The 16813-nt window shown below is 40.9% G+C and overlaps 1 protein-coding gene across 6 annotated transcripts in view; it reads left to right on the forward strand.

Annotated features, from left to right (window-relative positions):
• The window catches only part of CDKL5 (cyclin dependent kinase like 5), a 532110-nt gene that overhangs the window by 452279 nt on the left and 63018 nt on the right, over positions 1-16813 (forward strand). For all 6 annotated transcript variants that reach the window (XM_077480758.1, XM_077480757.1, XM_077480763.1 and 3 more), the window contains one exon: positions 2327-3338. In XM_077480758.1, coding sequence (XP_077336884.1) covers positions 2327-3338 — 1012 coding nt within the window. The remainder of the gene's footprint in view (positions 1-2326; positions 3339-16813) is intronic.

Raw genomic sequence — 16813 nt, forward strand, 5'->3', positions numbered from 1 at the left:
CAGGGGAGGAGCTACCTGCCATCATACCTTACATGCTGCTTAAACTGCTGCTAATACCAGACGTCCATGCTGGATGTCATTGATTTTATAAATTGTTACTGCTGTGTAGATCCTGGAAGTACGACTTTTAAATAAATGACTATTTATAATGGAGAGCACTTAGATTGTGTTTCATTCTTTTACACTGTCTTTGGCTGATCTGGTCCATTGGAGCGCTGGTTACCTTTATCCCGCTGTGGATACAAGCTTGTTTGACCTTCTGTTAGTTCAGAGGTGCATCGGATCTTGTAAGCACCCAATTTTTATCAGCTGGTGGAGGTGATGTTGCACAGAAATCTGAAATTTATCACAAGGTTTCTTCATCTCCTTTTCCTGGGACTTGTAGTTCCATTGTGAACACTGTGTTCACTGACTTTTTATTATTGCGCTGCACTTATTTTTATTATGTATATTCTATGAGGTGATGGGATTAGCCTAAAGTGTCCAGCTTGCAACATTCCTGATACAACTTTGTTTGCGCTGATTGTCCTATATTGTATATATCGATCAAATACTTGTTTTACTCATTAAAATGCATATCAATTTATAAACTTTTTGAAATGCGTTTTCTGGATATTTTTGTTGTTATTCTGTCTCTCACTGTTAAAATAAACCTACCATTAAAATTATAGACTGGTCATTTTTTTGTCAGTGGACAAACATAAAAAATCAGCAGGGAATCAAATACTTTTTTCCCTCACTGTATGTCCCACTGATCAAATTTTTCCAATACCAGTCTTGTTTAGTGTAGACCTTCTTATATCTAACAGTGCATGAGGAGTTTCTATCATCTCCATGAAAGAGTCATTGTAAGCATCTGCAAACACAACAACAGTGTACAGACAACCCTGATCATTGCAGTGAACTGTAGTGGTCAGCTGTAAGTCCCAAACTTGGATGCATCTTGTGACCTCTATAGTCTGGTCATCGATACAAAGATCGCTGCCATTTTTGTTGCAAACAGCATTTATGAGAGTACATCCTTTCTGTTTGTTAGGCTTATGCCGCGTACACACGATCGGACTTTCCGGCGGTCCAGAGTCCGTCGGACAATTCGATCGTGTGTGGGCTCCAGCAGACTTTTTCTTCCCAAAAGTCTGGCAGACCTAGAAACAAGACTGGCTTCAAATGTGTCCGCCGGACTCGGCTATTAGCGGACAATCCATTTGTCTGTGTGCTAGTCCGACTGAATAAAACTGACGCTAGGGCAGCTATTGGCTACTGGCTATGAACTTCCTTATTCTACGTCATCACGTTCGAATCGGTCTGACTTTTGGAGCGATCGTGTCCTCGGCTGCAAAGTCCGCCGTATTGTCCGCTGGACCAAGTCCGTCAAAAAGTCTGGTCGTGTGTACACGGCATTAGTGTTACTTGCACAATTGCTACCTATGTCCTTAGAAATATTAGCTCAGTTAGCAAAAGTATGTGGTTCTTGGGTGCACTACTCAAAACATAGGCTTCTCTTTAAGAAGACTTTTACTTTCCCCTACAAATGGAGGATAGTGGTGAGTGGATTATGTTAATGCTACTCACATACTTTATTCTTATCCATAAGGTGAATTGCACATTTTTTTGCTTATATTTTTTATCTTAGGTATCACTTGACAAAGATAGGTAATCCGATTCACTGAAACACATTCTCCCCAGTCCTCATTTTTGAGGAAGCAGATGTGTTCTTTGCTTTTATATCACCATACTAAAGTTTGTCTGAAGCCAAAACATTCCTTTTCCCTGGTAAGAAGATTCAGTCCAGTATCAGCAGGGCTTGAAAGTGCACAAGGAATGAGGAGAAATCTCACTTATGGGACACAGATGGCAAAAAAGCCTGACGGGTTTAAACCATCTACTCAAAGATTTTTTGCCTTTTATACTTTAAACAAATGGAGGCCTATGTACACTTTACGGCAATGCAAGATTTTTTTTTTCTCTTTTTCGATTAACATTTTTAAATGGACTAACATTAACATTTAGCCTTTAGCCTTTTTGACATTTTAGGCATATTGCAATACTATTTCTTGAGTTTCTAGAATGTGTGCCTTGTTATAATTAGAAACTATCAATTATTCACCCGCAATGTATATACTGTAACTTGTGATGCTAAAGCACCCTTTAACTACAAAGTGAAAAACTTTTAACTTTCAGCTATCTGTTATAGCAACTCACAGTTGATGAGTCAGCATCAGTGTGATACTGCTACGGCAGAAGTAATGACAAGATGTATGTGATTATTTTTTATTTAATTATGATTGTTGTTGCAGTTATTCATTGCTTTATCCTTGTCCTTTAGGAAACCATCCAGTAAAAGTTCTCAGCCACATCACCGATCAAACAGTAAAGATGCTCAGTCTCTTTCTGTTGGAGCAAAACGAAATGAGGAAGCTCATCCACCAAATGAAACATTCATTAATGGAAACCACCCAGCAGGATCTCATAGCCCAACAGTCCATCCAAAAAAGAGTAACCAAAGCGGGTCTGGCAACAAAGATCTATCCAACAATTTGCCGCATCTCGTTAGTCCTAAGGAAGCTAAATCTAAGAATGAATTTGATTTTAACACTGATCAAAAAACAACTGATGGACCAGGAAGCAAATATATGAAATCAAGTTCCCGGTCCCAGCACAACAGACATTCATTTATGGAAGGAAAAACTGGCAGTTTACAACCTGGCGAAAGGCATGCTCGCCATAGTTACATTGACACAATACCACAGTCCTCAAAGAAGAGCAGTTCTTACATGAACTATTCTAAAAATCATGGTGTCCTTACAGACTCAAAATCAGTGGGAAACCTTAGTGAAAGTAGAGGACAGGCATTGGAGCCAAACAGTAGATATTTTCCATCCAGTTGCCATGACTTAAATTCTCCAACTAGCCCTGCTGGTCCTAGGCATGGTGACAGTAGGACCATGTTAAGTCCCTCTGGAAGGACTAATCGTAAAGAAGGGACCTTAGAGCCTCGAAGGCCTACCACTAGACATTCCAGGACCATGGAGGAGCTGAAACTTCCTGATCAGCTAGATGGTAGTCATTCCCATTCCCACTCGGCTCCACATGAGTCTTTTTCATATGGCCTAGGCTACACTAGTCCTTTCTCCTCACAACAACGTCCCCACAGGCATTCAATGTATGTGAGTCGTGACCGTGTGCGAGTTAAGGGCAATGACCAAGGACTCAGTGTTGGGCAGGGAATGGCATCAAGGGCAAACAGTCTACAGTTGTTATCTCCTCAGGTACAACATCGAACATTGACAAGATCTGTTGGATCATCCCGGGAAGACTGCACAGAAGACTCTTCTAGGGTGGGTTTAATTTTTAGTTTGGTAGTTTATCAGTTCTTGTCTGTTTGGTTTATCAAATGTAAAAATGCAAGGTATTTATTGGCTTTCAGACCCAATATGGGCTACAGTTTTCACAAAATATGCTAATATATAATGCCATGTAGGAAGCTGTGATTTTAAATTATAGCATAAGCAACATCAGGGGATTGTATGGCCCCTCCTTATTTTGTTAACATAAACCTTAAAGAATTAACATATCTAGGAAGGCATAATCAAGCTTATTTTACCCATGCAGAATGACACTCACATAAAGAGAATATACATTATATGGTAACTTATAAAGTAACTTTTGCATGTAATTTTGCTTTTTTGTTTCTTACTTAGCTATTGCTCCTTGGTAGTTAATTTTAACCCAGCATTCTAATGATTTGTCACTTCTTGAATGTGCTACAAAATGTGATGTTATTTGTGCTGTTATGTCAATGTGACTTTGGAAAGTTTGTGAAGCTTTGCCCAAGGTCCTATTACTGATAACCTTTTAGCACTTCCAACTGTTTTTCAGAGTTTTTAGATTCTGGGTTAAATGTCCTAAATGCAGAGACAATTGTTCTTTATGCTCGAAGAGGGAGTCAGTTCTCATCTGCATAAGGCAGTCTACTGCTGCTCCGTGACTCCATTTTAGGTATTTTCAGTTGGTAGATGTGTTGATGGGGATTTATATATATATATATATATATATATATATATATATATATATATATATATATATATATATATTATACAGCTTTGTAGCTTTTTAGCAGTGTGTAAATGAAGAAAATAATTTAATAACAATGAACCTATGATATTAAAAACTTTTTTATAAAAAATAATTTAGCTATGATTAAGTTTTATATACACCAAAGAGCCCCTACATATCTTGCTTGGTATCATTGACCTTCAATCATGTACTGCACCATTCAGTAATCCTAGCATGAGGCTTAAGATTATGTGGGCATTGCCCTAATTATACTTTACATGCAACATGAACCATGCATTTTTAACCACAGCTGAAACAAATTTCTCAACCTGTTACAATTAATAAAAAAAGCTTTGTTGTAGGACACATTCTGCATGACAACTTCACCAGGGACAATACTTACCATGTGCTGGTGACTGCTGTGTTCAGTTGATAACCAAATACTTCTGCCTCCATGATCTTCAAATGCCTTCTATGCCCACCCTTTCTGCCCCCTTGCTCCATTCAAACTTGTGTTATCAGTTCCCATAATGAAAAGCATTCAGTGATTAGAAGAGGACTTTTCATTCATTTACCCACCCTCCTTTCATTTTTTTTTTCATTGTGGAATCTGATAGCATGGGGCGGAAACGGCAGGTATAATCAGCACTCATAGTAACATCCACAGCAGAGAACTTGAGATTTCAAAAAAGTTTTCATTTGTCCTATATCCCCAAAAGAGCAGAGGAATGACAGAAATGGGTCTGTAAATTGTGGCAAAATAGGAACCAATGTAACAATATTCATAAAAATCCAAATTTTTATTACAAAATCTAAAAATATATCATAAAACCAATATGGAACATATCACATTGAGCCATATCAACAATTGTTACATCAACAGTGTTGTCATGTTGGAATAGTCCAAACTACATCAATTTACAGTGGTGTGAAAAAGTGTTTGCCCCCTTCCTCATTTCCTGTTCCTTTGCATGTTTGTCACACTTAAGTGTTTCGGAACATCAAACCAATTTAAACAATAGTCAAGGACAACACAAGTAAACACAAAATGCAATTTGTAAATGAAGGTGTTTATTATTAAAGGTGAAAAAAAATCCAAACCATCATGGCCATGTGTGAAAAAGTGATTGCCCCCTAAACCTAATAACTGGTTGGGCCACCCTTAGCAGCAACAACTGCAACCAAGCGTTTGCGATAACGTGCAATGAGGCTTTTACAGCGTCCTGGAGGAATTTTGGCCCACTCATCTTTGCAGAATTGTCCTAATTCAGTTACATTAGAGGGTTTTCGAGCATGAACGGCCTTTTTAAGGTCATACCACAACATCTCAATAGGATTCAGGTCAGGACTTTGGCTAGGCCACTCCAAAGTCTTCATTTTGTTTTTCTTCAGCCATTCGGTGGTGGACTTGCTGGTGTGTTTAGGATCATTGTCCTGCTGCAGAACCCAAGTTCGTTTCAGCTTGAGTACACGAACAGATGGTCGGACATTCTCCTTCAGGATCTCTTGGTAGACAGCAGAATTCATAGTTCCTTTTATCACGGCAAGTCTTCCAGGTCCTGAAGCAGCAAAACAGCCCCAGACCATCACACTACCACCACCATATTTTACTGTTGGTATAATGTTCTTTTTATGAAATGCAGTGTTCCTTCTACGCCAGATATACTTGGACACACACCTTCCAAAGAGTTCCACTTTTGTCTCATCGGTCCACAGAATGTTGTCCCAAAAGTCTTGGGGATCATCAAGATGTGTTGTGGAGAAATTGAGACGAGCTTTGATGTTCTTTTTGCTCAGCAGTGGTTTTCTCCTTGGAACTCTGCCATGCAGGCCATTTTTTCCCAGTCTTTTCCTGATGGTGGAGGCATGAACGCTGACCTTAACTGAGGCAAGTGAGGCCTGCAGTTCCTTGGACGTTGTTGTGGGGTCTTTTGTGACCTCTTGGATGAGTCGTCGCTGCGCTCTTGGGGTAATTTTGGGCGGCCGGCCACTCCTGGGAAGGTTCACCACTGTTCCATGTCTTCGCCATTTGTGGATAATGGCTCTCACTGTGGTTCGCTGGATTCCCAAAGCTTTGGAAATGGCTTTATAACCCTTTCCAGACTGATAGATCTCAATTACTTTCTTTCTCAATTGTTCCTGAATTTCTTTGGGTCTCGGCATGATGTGTAGCTTTTAAGGATCTTCTGGTGTACCTTACTGTGTCAAGCAGCTCCTATTTAAGTGATGCCTTGATTGTGAACAGGTGTGGCAATAATCAGGCCTGGGTGTGGCTAGAGAAATTGAACTCAGGTGTGGACAACCTCAGTTATAGTATGTTTTAACAAGGGGGGCAATCACTTTTTCACACAGGGCCATGATGGTTTGGATTTTTTTTCACCTTTAATAATAAACACCTTCATTTACAAATTGCATTTTGTGTTTACTTGTGTTGTCCTTGACTATTGTTTAAATTGGTTTGATGTTCCGAAACACTTAAGTGTGACAAACATGCAAAGGAACAGGAAATGAGGAAGGGGGCAAACACTTTTTCACACCACTGTATATCAATGTGCTTCGCTCACTCTGCTTCCTCAGCATCCACGGCGAATAATAAGAACAATATGGCTTTAGGAATTCGATTACAAGCGGGATTGAATTGGAATACAAAGTATTCATTCCTCCTATACCCCCAAAAGAGGGGAGGAATGACAGAATTTGGTCTTTAAATTGCGCCAAAATAGGAACCACAGTAACAATATTTCCAATACCTCCATGTTGAGTTTTTTTGACTGTATTACAATGTTCTTATCATTGTATATATGCACGTTGTCTTATTACTTTTGTTATAGAATTCATAAAGCCATATTCTTGTTATTCGGCGTGGATCCTGAGAAAGCAGAATGAGCAAAGCACGTTGACCCAGCATGCCTTTGTTTCTTGATATAAATTGATGTAGTTTGGACTATTCCAACAAGACAACACTGTTGATGTAACAAATGTTGATATGGCTCAATGTGCTATGCTCCATATTGGTTTTATGATATATTTTTAAACTTTGTAATAAAAATGTTTGTTTTTTTATGAATAGTGTTGGTTCCTATTTTGGCACTATTTAAAGTCTCAGTCCTGTCATTCATCTCCTCTTTTGGGGGTATAGGAGGAATGAAAACTTTTTTTTGAAATCCTAAGTTCTCTGCTGTGGACGTTACTATGAGTGCTGCTGATTAGGCCCACCTTTTCCGTCCCATGCTATCAGTTTCCACAATGATAAGAAAATGAAAGGTTGGATAAATGAATGAAAAGTCCTCTTCCAAATACTTAATCTTTTTCATAACGGGAACTGATAGTACAAGTTTTAATGGAGCAAGGGGGCAGATAGGGAAGGCATAGAAGGCATTTAACCACTTAAAGACCAAGCCTCTTTTTTACACTTGTTTACAAGTTAAAAACATTTGTGTTTGCTAGAAAATTACGTAGAACCCCCAAACATTATATATATATATATATATATATATATATATATATATATATATATTTTTTTTTTTCTAACACCCTAGAGAATAAAATGGCGGTTGTTGCAATACTTTCTGTCACACCGAAAAGTTGGGCCATTTGTTTTATATTGTGAACGATAATGTTACGCTGAGTAAATTGATACCCAACATGTCACGCTTCACAATTGTGACCGCTCATGGACTTTTACCCTTGAAAATCTCCATAGGCGATGTTTATATATTTCTATAGGTTACCAGTTTTGAGTTACAGAGGAGATCTAAGGCTGTTATTGTTGCTCCTACTCTAACGATCGCGGCGATACCTCACATGTGTGGTTTGAACACCGTTTTCATATGTGGGCGCTACTCACGTATGCGTTCACTTCTGCGCACAAGCTCGTTGGGACAGGGCACTTTAAAAAATGTATTATTATTTATTTTACTTTTAGTTTTTTATTTTGACAGTTTTAAAGAAAAAAAATAATTGTGGGTCGCTTTTATTCCTATTACAAGGAATGTAAACATCCCTTGTAATAGAAAAAAAGCATGACAGGACCTCTTAAATATGAGATCTGGGGTCAAAAAGACCTCAGATCTCATATTTACACTAAAATGCAATAAAATAAAAAAATCTCCTTTAAGAGCTATGGGCGGAAGTGACGTCTGACATCGCTTCCGCCCTCCCATGCCATGGAGCCGAGCAGGTGTCATCTTCCCCTCAGCCGGCAGCCAGGCATCCACAAGAGAGGATGCGATTGTCTCCGCCAATACCGGCGGGTACGGTAAGCAGCGGAGATGAGCGTGGTTGGGGGGTACCTCTCCCACTGCCGATAAAAGTGATCTTGAGGTGAATCTGCTGCAGAGACCACTTTTATCTTAAAGAGAAACTTACGCCGTTCCCCAAAATACCGGGGTTATGGCAGGTGGCTGCTGCCATAACCCTGGTATTTAGCGTCAAATTACAAACGTGCGGGTACGACGATCTGCGTGAAGTGGTTAAAGATCACGGAGGCAGGGACCTTTTGGATTTCAACTGAACACAGCAGCCACCAGCACATGAGATACTCTTCATTCATAGTAAGTATTGTCCCTGGTGTATTTTTTTTTAATCACAAAACTTTTAAGGTGAATAATCATAGGTGGTGGTTATGTGACAACCTAGCTAAAAATTATGCAGCTCAATACCTTATTACAGAGCGCTGCTGTGCGGTCACGTGCCCACCCGCTGCTCTCCTCCTCTCCTCCCCGCTGACGTCAGAGGGGAATCTCAGACCCTCCTGCTGTACTCCTTAGATCGGGGGAGGAGAGCGGCGGGATGTCCCGTGACTGTACAGTGGCGCTCTAAAATAAGCTATTGCGCTGGATCATTTTTATAAAACAAATACTGTACAATATAGATGCATATAACAGAGGGTATCCTAGTAATTACACAGAGTGACTTTACAATCACTTTAAAGTGGTTGTAAACCCTTACAAACCACTTTGACTTACAGGTAAGCCTAGATTAAGGCTTACCTGTAGGTCCAAGAAATATCGTAGACAGCGGCGCGCAGGCACACTGAGCGCGCCACTGTCAACGGCGATATGCCGTGAGTGGCGGCTCCTGTGCGCATGCGCGGGAGTGACGTAATCGCGGCTTCGTCGAATGACAGCGGCAGAGCAGCGACACCCACGAGAAGATGGAGGCTCCGGACTACAGGGGACAGCGGTGACTTTGCTGGCTCCTGTGTCAGGTAAGTGACACATAATGGACTACTATGCGATGCATAGTAGTCAATTATGCTTTACCTTTGCAGGGAATCAAAGAGGAAGTAAACCCATATATATTTGACCTTTGCGGAAGCATTTTCTTTAACCATTCAGATTAGAGTTTTTCTTTACCAGAAGCACCCTGATGAGTGTTCTCCTTTATAAACCTTTTTTTATTTTTTTTTGCAGTTTGTCTTATTTTTAGGACAGTTTTCTATTTTTAAGTTTTGAAAACAATCACATGGTTTTGATCTCATAAAAATAATAAAGTGTATTCGGGTTAAACTGTGCTTCAGCAAAAACACCTCCTGTTATCTCGCATCACTGAATATAATTTGTGTTCCTGTGGAATTAGGCTATAATGGAGCTTTAGCCTAGTTTTCTCTTATCACGTTTTGTGTGCTCTGCTTCTTTCTGTGCTATGCTGTGCCCTTCTATATTCATCCTTGCTGCAGTTTCCTAAAACAGAAACAAATGTATTATGGTAATGCGCAGCACTGTCAGTGTTCGGTGTGTGAGCGAGTGGGTGTTTTTGTGTGGGTTGTGCAAATATTTTCAAACTGCTTTTAAAACCTTCTAAGTACGCTCTCCTTGTATAATGGAATAATTGGGAATTGTGCTGAATGAATATATTCCACAAAGTATAGCATTGTTACCTGTCTTGTTATGTTTTATGTGCTCTTTTTCTATTCTAGGTTTGATATGTTCAGATTCCGTTGCCTTGTGGAAATTGTACACTTGATGAAAAGTTGTGTCTACATTCCGTTGTTAGTTATAGATAACTATAGACATACCTCAGTACAAAAAAGCAAAATGAACTTGTTAACCATTCTAAATACAGAATAGTGCTTGTGGTTTTCATTGCAGAACTACATTATTGTGCAAAAACTAGGTGCTGTAAATTAAGGATGCTTTTAGATTTAGAAGTGTTAATATTTTATTTTTATCAATTAACAAAATGGAACGTAAACGAACAGAAGAGAAATTCAAATCAAATCAATAGTTGGTGTGATCACCCTTTGCCTTCCAAACAGCATCAGTTCTTTTTGAAGGAACTCAGCAGGTAGGTTGCTCCAAACATCTTGGACAAATAACCACAGATCTTCTGTGGATGTAGGCTGCCCCAAATGCCTCTGTCTCTTTACGTAATCCCAGACAAACCTGATGAGATCAGGGTTCGGTGAGGGTCAAATTATCACTTCCAGGACTCCTTGTTTTTCTTTATGTTGAAGATAGTTCTTAACCACTTGCCTACTGGGCACCTATACCCCCTTCCTGACCAGGCCAATTTTAAGCTTTCAGTGCCATAACACTTTGAATGATGATTGCATGGTCAAGCAATGCTGTACCCATATAAAATTGGGCAGCATGAGAATGGGAGGACATCCATGGATGGCCTCCTGGCATTTTAACCACTTACCGGGGTTATGGCAGCTAACTGCTGCCATAACAACAATATTCTTCTTCAAAGTAGAGACCTAAAACTGCAGCGGGCGGTCCGTAAATTGTTAATCCCATGTTGTAGCCGTCTTTTGGCTATAGCGTGGGTGCCAAGTGGTAAATAAAATTGGTTGTATGTTTAGGGTTGTTGTCCTGCTGCAAAATACATTTTAGACCAGTCACCGCTCTTCCCTGGTGGTATGGCATAATGGTTAAGTATTTGCCTGCATTTCTCAGCATTGAGGATACCATTGATTCTGACCAAATCTCCGTTTGCAGAAATGCAGCCCCAACCTTGCAAGGAACTTCCACCATGCTTCACTGTTGCCTACAGACACTTATTATTGTACCGCTCTCCAGCCATTCAGCAAACTGCCTCCTGCTACAGCCAAATATTTCAAATTTAGATTTTTCAGTCCAAAGCACCTGCTGTCATTTTTGTGCCCCCAGTTCTTATATGTTTGAGCATAGTTGAGTCACTTAGCCTTGTTTCCACATTGGAGGTATGGCTTTTTGGCCACAATTCTTCCATGAAGACCACTTCTGTCCAGACTTCCCCAGACAGTAGATGGGTGTATCTTGGTCCCATTGGTTTTTACCAGCTCGGTGCTGATGTCACTGCTGGACATTTTCCGATGTTGAACGGAAGTAAGCATGATGGATGTTTCATCTGCTGCATTAAGTTTCCTTGGCCAAACACTGCACCTACGGCCCTCAACATTGCCAGTTTCTTTTTGCTTCTTCAAAAAAGCTTTAAAAAAAAAAACAAGCTTAACTTAGCTTTGAAATCTTTGCTTGGGAGAGACCTTGCTGATGCAGTATAACTACCTTGTGTCTTGCTGCTGTGCTCAGTTGTGCCATGGTGTATGACTGTGTACACACTATGTACACACGACTAGACTTTCCGGCAGACTAGGTCTGACGGTCTCCCCGACGGACTTTCAGCGAAGTTCCGACGGGCTTTCCGAACGAACGGACTTGGCCACACATGAACGGGCTAAGTCTGTTCGAAAGTCCATTTGTTTTGAACGTGATGATGTAAGATGGGACTAAAAAAGGAAGTTCAGGAGCGAATAGCTTCCCTTGCATCGTATTTGGTCCGTCAGACCAGCATACAGACGAACGGGTTTCCCGATAGGAATTAAGTCCATCAAACAGATTTGAAACATGTTCTATTTCTAGGTCCGTCGGATTTTTAAAACGATTGGATTAGCCCACACACGATCGGATTGTCCGATGAACTGATTCCGTTGGACCTAGTCTGCCAGAAAGTCTGCTCGTGTGTACGTGGCATTACACAAATCTGTCGTCCACAACCTCACCTTAGTAGCAGAGTTTGGCTCTTTGTCGCCCAGTTTTAAGCCTCTTACAAAGCTGTTTCAAGTTAATGACTTTGTTTCAACTTACATATGAAATTAATGATCATTAGCTCTATGATCTACTTGGAATACCTGGTTAATCATACACCTAATCTACAATATCCCTGACTTTTTGCAGGTGTGCAAGTGTAAGAATTAATGGTACTTTGAAGCCAAAGGGTAGTCATACCTATATTAATTTGATTTTGATTTTTCTTCTGTACACTCGCTTTGCATTTTGTAAACTGATAAACATTGAAACTATATATTTTTGAAAGCATTCTTACTTTAAATAATTTCTTATAATAACACCCTTCTAAAATACCTGCAAAGTACTGTACCTGCTTAGCTATACCCTAAGCCCCTACCACATTAACGTTCCCTGTACCTGGGCCCATGTGTGTTAATGCTTATGTCATGTGTTAACAAACAGTGCTTTAATGCAGCCCTAATTGCTCTAAAATTCATACGTCATTGTGTGACATACCTTGGAACCAGGAAGAAAAAAACTTCTGTATCCATATGCTGATGTTGTGTCATCTTGGCCCCGCCAGTCAGGATGACTAAAGAAACTGAATCTGCAAGAAGACGGGTCAAAAATGTTGACACCAACAAGGGACAGAGGGAAGGTGAATATAGCTACGCTAAAATCAACTGAAATGGTTGTCGCCAACTGACTGACCATCCAGGCTCCTGTGAAGGAATGAGAACACAGGAAGTACTATCCTGTGTTCTACAAGCCCCAACATTTAATACATTTGAGGTAATCTTGATTTTAACAAAAATTTAGGCAGACCATGTCAAAACGTCTTATAACCACTTTAGTCTCCGGTTTTAATTTGGAATAAAAAAAACTGTAACTTAATATTGCGCTTTTGTTAAGTATAGAGCAGCAACATATATGTTGCGCTGAAAATATAAAACCGGTTCCAAGGCTCCCCACAAGAGGCTGAATGGTATGAGAATTTTTGCAGGGAAGTTTCCAGGCTCCCCTGGGCCTTACATATGTTTGCATCATGGCTGGAATGTCCAGACAACCAGAGTCCAAGTTTGTTGGAATCATATATGGCGTATCCACCAACAATCGCCATGTGTTTCTTCTCACAAAATGTTACCTTTACCTTCTGCTGTTACTGTAGCCAAACATCTCAAATGTTTGTTCATCAGTTCACAGCATATTGATCCAGGAGGGACATTTTTCTTATATGTTCAATGGCAAACTGTAATCTTGCTATAGTGTTTTTTTTGGACAGCAAAGGCCTTCTTTTCCTGGCACATATCCCATGCAGGTTAAATTGGTAAAATCTCTTTCTGATTGTAGATGCATGCATCTTGAAGTCAACTGTTGCAAAGGTATTTACGGATTTTGCAAAAAAAGTATTGGGGTTTTTGGAGACTTCTTTTAGCACCAAATAGTCAGCACTTGGGCTGCATTTTCTGGGTCAGCCAGTCCTTCACAAATTTGAAATCTACTCCACTTGTATATTTTTTTCATTACAGTGGAATGACTATTTCCAAATAATTTTATTATCTTTTTAAATATCCTAGGCATCTACAACCTTCCTCTAAGGGCCTTAGAGGGCTCTTTTGATCTTGGCATAATGACACCACACATGTCAGTAGCAAAGAGAACACCTGTACCTGGAAACCTGATGTTTTAAGGCCCCATTCACACTTGCGAATGGAGCAGTTTGCGATTAGATGCAATAGACCCTGCAACTGGCTATGGGTAAGAAGCCCTATGGAAAATGCAAATGATTGGCCCTGATTGCAGACGGTCTGCATCCAGGGCAGATTATTTGCTGGTAATCGCTCCATAAGTGATCACATGTAATCAGCTGTGAATAGCTGCAAGAGCTTCCCATTGATTTCAAAAGGCTAACTGTCCACATCTAATCACAGGGAACCCCCACTGAGTTTCCCACATCTAATCGCAAACAGCCCCATCAGTATGTGTGAAAGGGTCCTAAATAATGCAGGTTCCACCTGCACCCTCCACAAGCAGGTTCTCTTCCCTGGCACCTGTTCTAACACCTGATTCTAATTTCAGTGATTTCAAGTTGTGGTAACAGTTGTATGCTTTTTCCATAAAAAAAACTGATCATAAGAATGGATGTATTGTGTCAATTTTATATAGTTAGTTAGTTCAACCTGAGTGAGTGTCTATAATTGTCCCTATCCCTGTACATTGCACATTCACATCAGTCCCTACCCTCAAGGAGCCCACAGTCCAAGGTCCCCATTCATATACTAGGGCCAATTTTGGACAGAAGCCAATTAACCTATCTGCATGTCTTTGGGGTGTGGGAGGAAACCAGAGTACCTTGAGGAGGCCCATGCAGGCACAGAGAGAACATGCAAACTCCAGGCAGGTAGTGTCATGGTTGGGATTTGAACCAGTGACCCTTTTTACTGCTAGGTGAGAGTGCTAACCACTATACCACTGTGCCGCCCACACATTGTTCAAGAATATCACCTTTATCCATAGGCACTGTTTAATTGAAGTGATCCAATGTTGGCATGCTCAAATACACTGAGCAAAATTATAAACACAACACTTTTGTGTTTGCCCTTATTTATTATAAGCTAAACGCAAAGATCTACAACTTTTTCTATGCACACAAAAGGCATATTTCTCTCAAATATTGTTCACAAATCTGTCTAAATATGTGTTAGTAAGCACTTCTCATTTGCTGAGATAATCCATCCACCTCACAAGTATGACATATCAAGATGCTGATTGGGAAGCATGATTATTGCACAGGTGTGCCTAAGGCCGCGTACACACGGGCGGATTGTCTGCCCAACTAAGTTCGTCAGACAATCCGACAGACAGTCCGTTCAAAATTTGAATGAACGGACTTGACCACACACGATGAGCAGACAGTCCGCTGAAAGCGTGCGTGATGACGTGTACAGCACGTACGACGGGACTAGAAAAACGACGTCCTATACACTGCAATGCAACCTTTGGCCGTGTAAATCCTTTCTGAGCATGCGCCATACTTAGTCCGTCCAACTTGCCTACACATGAGCGGACTGTCCGCTGAAACCAAGTTTGGACGGACAAAACCAAGTTTGAACGGACAAAATTACGGAAATTCCGTAAGACTTTGTTCGTCAGACAGTCCGCTGAAAAAGTCAGCTGAAGCCCACACACGAGCGGATTGTCCGCTGAAACACGGTTCAGCGGACTAAGTTGGACAGACAATCCGCCCGTGTGTACGCGGCCTTAGGCTAGCCACAATAAAAGGCCACTCTAAAATGTACGGTTTTACTGTATTGGGGGGGGGGGTCTGAAAACCAGTCAGTATATGGTGGGACCATCCATTTGCCTCAAGCATTGCAGCACATCTCCTTCGCATAGGGTTGATCAGGTTGTTGATTGTGGCCTGTGGATTGTTGGTCCATTCCTCTTCAATGACTGTGTGAAATTGCTGGATATTGGCAGGAACTGGAACACGCTGTTGTATATGCCGATCCAGAGCATCCCAAACATGCTCAATGGTGACATGTCCGGTGAGTATGCTGGTCATTCAAGAACTGGGATGTTTTCAGCTTCCAGGAATTGTGTACAGATCCTTGCAACATGGGGCCGTGCATTATCATGCTGCAACATGAGGTGATGGTTGTGGATGAATGGTACAACAATGGGCCTCAGGATCTCTTCACGGTATCTCTGTGCATTCAAAATGCCATCAATAAAATACACCTGTGTTCGTTGTCCATAGCATACACCTGCCCATACCATAACTCCACTGCCACCATAGGCCACTCGATCCACAATGTTGACATCAGCAAACCTCTCACCCACACGACACCATACACACTGTCTGCCATCTGCCCTGTACAGTGAAAAACAGGATTCATCTGTGAAGGGAACACCTCTCCAAAGTGCCAGACGTCATTGAATGTGAGCATTTGCGCCCACTCAAGTTGGTTACGATGACGAACTGCAGTCAGGTCGAGACCCCCATGAGGATGACGAGCATGCAGATTAGCTTCACTGAGACAGTTTCTGGCAGTTTGTGCAGAAATTCTTTGGTTATGCAACCAATTTTTGCAGCAGATGTCCGGATGGCTGGTCTCAGACGATCTTGGAGGTGAAGATGCTGGATGTGGAGGTCCTGGGCTTGTGTGGTTACACATAGTCTGCGATTGTGAAAGCCGGTTGGATGTACTGCCAAATTCTCTGAAAGGCTGTTGGAGACGGATTATGGTAGAGAAATGAACATTCAATTCAAGGGCAACAGCTCTGGTGGACATTCCTGCAGTCAGCATGCCAATTATACGCTCTCTCAAAATTTGCTACATCTGTGACATTGTGCTGAGTGGCCTTTTATTGTGGCCAGCCTAAGGCACACCTGTGCAATAATCATGCTGTCCAATCAGCATCTTGATATGCCTGTGAGGTGGATGGATTATCTTGGCAAAGGAGAAGTGCTCACTAACACAGATTTAGACAGATTTGTGAACAATATTTGAGAGAAAGAGGCCTTTCGTGTACATAGAAAATGTTGTAGATCTTTGAGATCAGCTCATGATAAATAGAGGCAAACACAAAAAGTATTACGTTTATAATTTTGCTCAGTGTATGTTAAAAAAGTCAACAATTTCCAGACCATCCCATGCAGCTCTGTAGCAACACATCACTTCTAATAGTGATCTCTTGCTGGCTGCAATCAGTGATTAGCAGTGATTTACTGCTACAGGTATAAGCTGGACAGAGAACCT

This window comes from Lithobates pipiens, unplaced genomic scaffold, assembly GCF_037356315.1.
Source record: "Lithobates pipiens isolate NorthernLeopardFrog02 unplaced genomic scaffold, aLitPip1_a1.2 Scaffold_16, whole genome shotgun sequence".
NCBI lineage: Eukaryota > Metazoa > Chordata > Amphibia > Anura > Ranidae > Lithobates > Lithobates pipiens.